At 35.0% G+C, this 5,346-nt stretch overlaps 1 protein-coding gene across 1 annotated transcript; it reads right to left on the bottom strand.

Annotated features, from left to right (window-relative positions):
- Positions 1–708: 708 nt before the first annotated feature.
- LOC18104422 (transcription factor MYB8) lies at positions 709–2,621 on the bottom strand. Its single transcript, XM_006376189.3, has 3 exons — positions 1,966–2,621; positions 1,739–1,868; positions 709–1,568 (listed from the first exon to the last, which is right to left on the bottom strand). The coding sequence occupies exons 1-3, from the start codon at positions 2,096–2,098 to the stop codon at positions 926–928; spliced, it is 906 nt and encodes a 301-aa protein (XP_006376251.3). The 5' UTR covers positions 2,099–2,621; the 3' UTR covers positions 709–925.
- Between the last annotated feature and the right edge of the window lie 2,725 nt (positions 2,622–5,346).

Raw genomic sequence — 5,346 nt, 5'->3', positions numbered from 1 at the left:
GAGCACATGATATGAAATATTTAGCTTGCGCATTATATCTTCATTAAACTCTATTTATTGTATTTCTTATCCCTTGTAAAGAGTTAAGAAGAAACAAAATGATAATATTGGAAAATTTGAATAATTTTAGTTGATTTGACACCATATTTATTGATTTTTTTAATTTTAGTAAAAAAATAATAATAAAAACACATGTCATGGCAAAACTGGATTGCGATGCAAACGGAAAGCAAGCCACTTTAAATTAAAATCGGTTTAAATTAAAAATTATTTGAATAATGATTCAATATCTTCACTTAACAAAAAAAAATTAAAAAAAATTAAAAATAAATACAATATATTTATTAATTATATTTTATAAAATAAAAATAATTTTAAATTAACAAAAAAAATTCCAAATACAAAATAAAAATAATCTAAAACTCCACTTATAATACACATATATAAAAAATGAAAAAAAAAATTCTTAAATATTTTCATTTCGAATACCAAAGTAACTCTTTAAGTTTAATTGTCGCAGGGAACAACATTTTAATGTAAAATGTCTCTTTTTAAATACAAAACTATCTTAAGTACAAGGCATCACTGTAACCCGCTGAGCGACTCAGTGGCAGTTGCATTGCGATAACTTTGTCACAGATAAACGCCAAAACTGAATGATTATATCCATCAAAGAGATCAAAGAGAATCCAAGAAGCTTGCAACCCATTTTGCAAAGAGTAAAAATTGTTTTGTTTTTCTTTCTTTCTTTACATGCCCACGGTATAGCTAAACAGCAGCCCATCATCTTCTTCTTTAATTGCCTTTCTGATTACAGGGGCGGGTGTTGGTACGGTACCTAAACAAAAGCATTTATTTCACATCTAACCAAAGGAACCAAGATCAAATCTACTGACAGTACTAATAACATCTATAATATAGCCCATTATTTACTATGATTACTTTTTGAGCTCTGATTCTGATTCTGATTCTGGCAATTCCTACACAATTCCCTTCTTTCACCATCCAATTGCCAACACAGACAAACGGGCCGAGTTAACACACTACCGAATATCTGGCAAGAAGAGACTGGTTGTTGTAGTCTTGACTCGGCCGAGTTGGCGGAAGAAGTCTGAGTGAGAGCTAGCCCTATAGTTAAGTCCAAGTTTACATCTTGATCTTGATGACTCTCCCTCTTCTGTTGTTGTTGTTGTTGTTCTTCATCAGTTGTCATGCTACTGCTTGTACAGTTATTTTCTTCAACGGAAGTAGTCTCTGTTTTCTTGGGATTGAAACTTGAGTACTGACTGCTATGAAAATTGTTGTTGTATTTGAAATCAAGCTGGCTTTTTAAGAGACTGATTTCGGCTAGTGATTGAGGTGGGGTGTTTTTGAAGTCCAACTGGGTGGCTTTGGTGGTGGCAGAGGTGGTAGTTTTGATGGTTGCAGTGGTGGTTCTCTCATTTAGAGGTCTGTGTGTATGTGGGTCAATGCCACGGCTAATCAGCTTTCTCTTGATATGTGTGTTCCAGTAGTTCTTTATCTCATTATCTGTTCTTCCTGGTAATCTTCCAGCAATTAAAGACCATCTGCGAGTAATTAAAATTCAGTTCATAATTAAAATGACTGATCAAGAAATTACTCCATTGAATCACCAGAAACATGAAAGAAAGTTTGCTCTTTTAGCATGAAACCCAGAAAAAAGACTCGTTTTCTTTCTTGTTTTTGGATTTAACTTTCAAGGAGTATAGAAGCTTACTTGTTGCCTAGCAAGCTATGGAGCTTAATAATAATCTCATCTTCTTCGTCAGTAAAATTCCCTCTTTTAAGATCAGGCCTCAAGTAGTTTATCCACCTCAATCTACAGCTCTTGCCGCATCTAAGCAATCCTATATAAACACACAGAAAGCAAGAATTAAGAAGAGCTGAAGAGGGTGAGAATAGCTAGATAAGATAAACAAGAACAACCTGTTAATTACCACTCACCAGCAGCTTTAGGGAGAGAACGCCAGCAACCTTCACCATGGACCCTGATATAGTCCATTAGGCGCTGGTCTTCCTCTTTAGTCCAGGCACCTTTGTTGGTGTGTTCTTTTTCACAACAAGGTGAGCGACCCATGAATAGTAGCAGCAATAGCAATAATCCCTGTGATCTTCTTTGAAATCAAGATACGGGGTGGGATATCGAGAGATACAAGAAGGTTGCTAGCTTCAGCTCAGCCCCACAGATAAATTGCGGGCCGCTTCACCCTTCTGAAACCAGATAACAAGTAGGAGGTGGTAATTACCTGATTGAACAGACAGAGAAACAAGCTTTTGACAGGAAGAGATGGAGACAGACGGAGAGAAGAGAGGGGGAGTTTGGTTGAAAATTGAAAGGAGTGGGGGGGAGAGGAGAGGAGAGGATTTATAATTTTATATGTAGAGTAGGAGGAACAGGAGAGGAGAGAAACGAGGGAAGAACCAAGAGACTCGATCGATAAGGGGAGAGAGGGGGTGGATTTGACCAAGTTGGTGAGAGACACAAGTGGTTACAGATAGGGGCTGGATTTGGTAGGTAGCTCTTCTTTTACGTCAGATTCGGTCTCTCTTTGTTTTGTTTTAGCAAGGGAGAGCTTCTCTCTTCCCCTCCTCTCTTTCAAATCAAGGAGTGGAGGTGTCCACACTTATACATCAAAATGCTTCTACACACGCATACAGAAGCCATTCTATATAGTCTATAGTATAACCATGTCAACCTATGTTATTCTTCTCTTGGCAAATTAGCATAGGCAGAAGCTTAGCATAGGTAATTGAGAAGTGCATATCTCACTTTCGGCATAGCTAGAGTTATTATGCTCATGTATTTATAAATGTAAAGTGTTTTGAATCACTCCTGCAATTTTATTTGATTTCAAATCAAATTATAATTAAACAAACTCAATTCATCAATTCCTATAACATTTAAATACATCGAACAAATATATCTAATAAATTACTTCATAGATGGACCTACACTATCAAAACCATTAATGTTGTGCACATAAAATCAATGTTTAGATGTTCAGCTAACTCAACCTTGTCAATTTCAAAACAACTCAATGAGAACCAAGTGGAGAAAGCGATGCACACCACATCGTTAATAGCATCACAAACGGCGACAATAACTCTTCAACCCTACACTAAAAAGTTCATCGAATATATAACAAAAAAAAATATCATCATAAATAATATAAAAGTAAAATATTTATTAAATGTTATAATATATAAACCAAGAGTTTTATCAATTTTAATTAGATTAGACATGTTGATCATACCTAAACATCTAAATAAAATGACTAAATAGATTGAGTAGGTGAGATCTACGCTACTCAACTAACAATGTTATTTTCACAAATACATTTTCACTTTATTATTTTACCAAAATCTTTTTTGTAACTATGCTATTTTTTTAATAAAAAAAAACTCTTTATTTTGGCCTCGTGGGATTTTCTCTGGACCAAGGTTTCCTTTTCTGCTCTCTTCTCTTCTACTCATGTTGAATTCGACCTTGCTAATCCAAGGATTATCATCAAAAAGTGCCTTATGGAAGGGAATGAGTAGTCATCTTCTTCGTAGGTGATGACAGAATAACCCTAACCTACTTACAGATCAATTTGCCATTGAAATACCCTCCAAGGTCATGATCCCCATCAGCCTCAATGAAAAGGAAATGATCTTACAAGTTTTAATTATAGGATAATATTTTAAAAAGACAACGACTGTCAATAGCACATGTAGACTTTCCGAAACTTCCCTGTTAAAGTCCCTCTTATCTCTCCTACAAAGGCTATCTCCTCCTTTTTTTTCTTTTCTTTTCTCCTTGTTTGTTTTTCATTTATTACTTTATGTTTTTTATTATTATTATTCTTTACGGTTTTAGATCTTGTAATGTATTAATTTCTACAGTAAATTCCTATAATAATAATAATAATAAACCTACTGATCCACGTGATTAGATAAAAGTTTGTGTTGGCTTTGAGTGGCAGAACATACAAGTCTTCTTTCGGTGTTTTACATGTATACATGAGTTCTAATTTCAGGCTGCTTGTAATAAATCAATCTATAATTGAATTTTATGACATCCACCGAACTATATTTTGTCTTTGTTATTGTTTTTTTTTTTAATATTTTTTTATTTAGAAAGATATTAAAATAATATATTTTTTATTTTTTAAAATTTATTTTTAAAATAATCTTTTCAAAACAATTTAAAAATATAAAAAATATTTTGAAATAATTTTTTTAAAAAAAAACACTATTTAAGTTTGTTGGAAACATCTGCTGTACTCGAAATGTCTCATCAAGGAACACACGTCAAGACATTAATTAAGTTGGGTTGGGGCCTCGTCGTCCCAAGACGTCCATGTGCGTCTGGAGGGTAACGGTTGTGTGTGTAATAAATGTCTCATCGCTTCAGTCACCAAATTATTGAAGGCCGCTTTTGCCTACCTGTGCTCTCCCTTTTTTTTCCTTCCTTCTTTTCTATCTTTGCAGTGTGAAAGCAAATCTTGGTAGGAGGAAAGATGGTCCTCCTGCATATCGGACACGCTCCCACTCATTAGTCACAAAGGCAACGAGAGTGCCTTGAAATGAATGTGCCATTTGCAGCCTGCAAAATGGGTTTTTAAATGTTGAAGGCCCACCTCCTTTCTGAGGTTCAGGCGTTGTTGTGTCTGGAGAGAAGAAAACATCCATTACGAAGAAGGCGTTTTACCACCTGTGCTTCGCAAGTGACTTCCATAAAGGCCATTCGTGTGCTCAAATCCTCGAATATGCTCCTGTGCTTGCAATTCCTTCTTCGTCTTCTTCTTCTTCTTTTCCCCGCCCGGTTAGCAATGGCCAAATCACTTTCAAGCAATTTGTTTGCCTCCTCCCTGTTGGACTGTGGGTCAGATTCCATTCCACCTGATCCAATGTGTTGCCCCTTGCTATTCTTATCCATGAAAAAAGATTAATAATGTATTGCTGGCTGGTATTCAACCACTTGCAATGGTTGAAAACTCGAAATGAAATATGGAAACTAAAAAAAATGATAAGCTTAGAAGTGCAACAACATGACGAAGCTGAAAGTCACATTATTTTCTTATGTACAAGCATGCCTGAAGAATGCTTTTATGTGACTATGACATTAAACATTGAACCTTTCAAAATAATATAAAACTATTAAGAGCGGCGAGTCAAAGGCCAAAGTTCATAAAGGAAAGAAAGAAAACAGAATTACCAGCCTCGGTTGTTTGTGCCCTTGAACATACAGTGATGTGCTATTTTTACAATTACAGGGATTAATTACTAGTTAACAATAGGAAGAATGATATGTTTGAACTCTAAACCTATATGGATCTAACA

This window comes from Populus trichocarpa, chromosome 13 (genome assembly GCF_000002775.5).
Source record: "Populus trichocarpa isolate Nisqually-1 chromosome 13, P.trichocarpa_v4.1, whole genome shotgun sequence".
In the NCBI taxonomy this organism is placed as follows: domain Eukaryota; kingdom Viridiplantae; phylum Streptophyta; class Magnoliopsida; order Malpighiales; family Salicaceae; genus Populus; species Populus trichocarpa.
Note: the sequence above shows the minus strand (reverse complement) of the source record. Positions and strands in the feature narration are given on the sequence as shown.

Bases quoted from the DNA above. Each gene is read 5' to 3' on its own strand.
- LOC18104422 (XM_006376189.3), bottom strand. From the start codon at position 2,098: ATGGGTCGCTCACCTTGTTGTGAAAAAGAACACACCAACAAAGGTGCC. The intron at 1,869-1,965 runs GTGAGTGGTAAT...GTGTTTATATAG, and splicing joins TTCTCTCCCTAAAGCTGCTG to GATTGCTTAGATGCGGCAAG. The intron at 1,569-1,738 runs GTAAGCTTCTAT...AATTACTCGCAG, and splicing joins CATAGCTTGCTAGGCAACAA to ATGGTCTTTAATTGCTGGAA.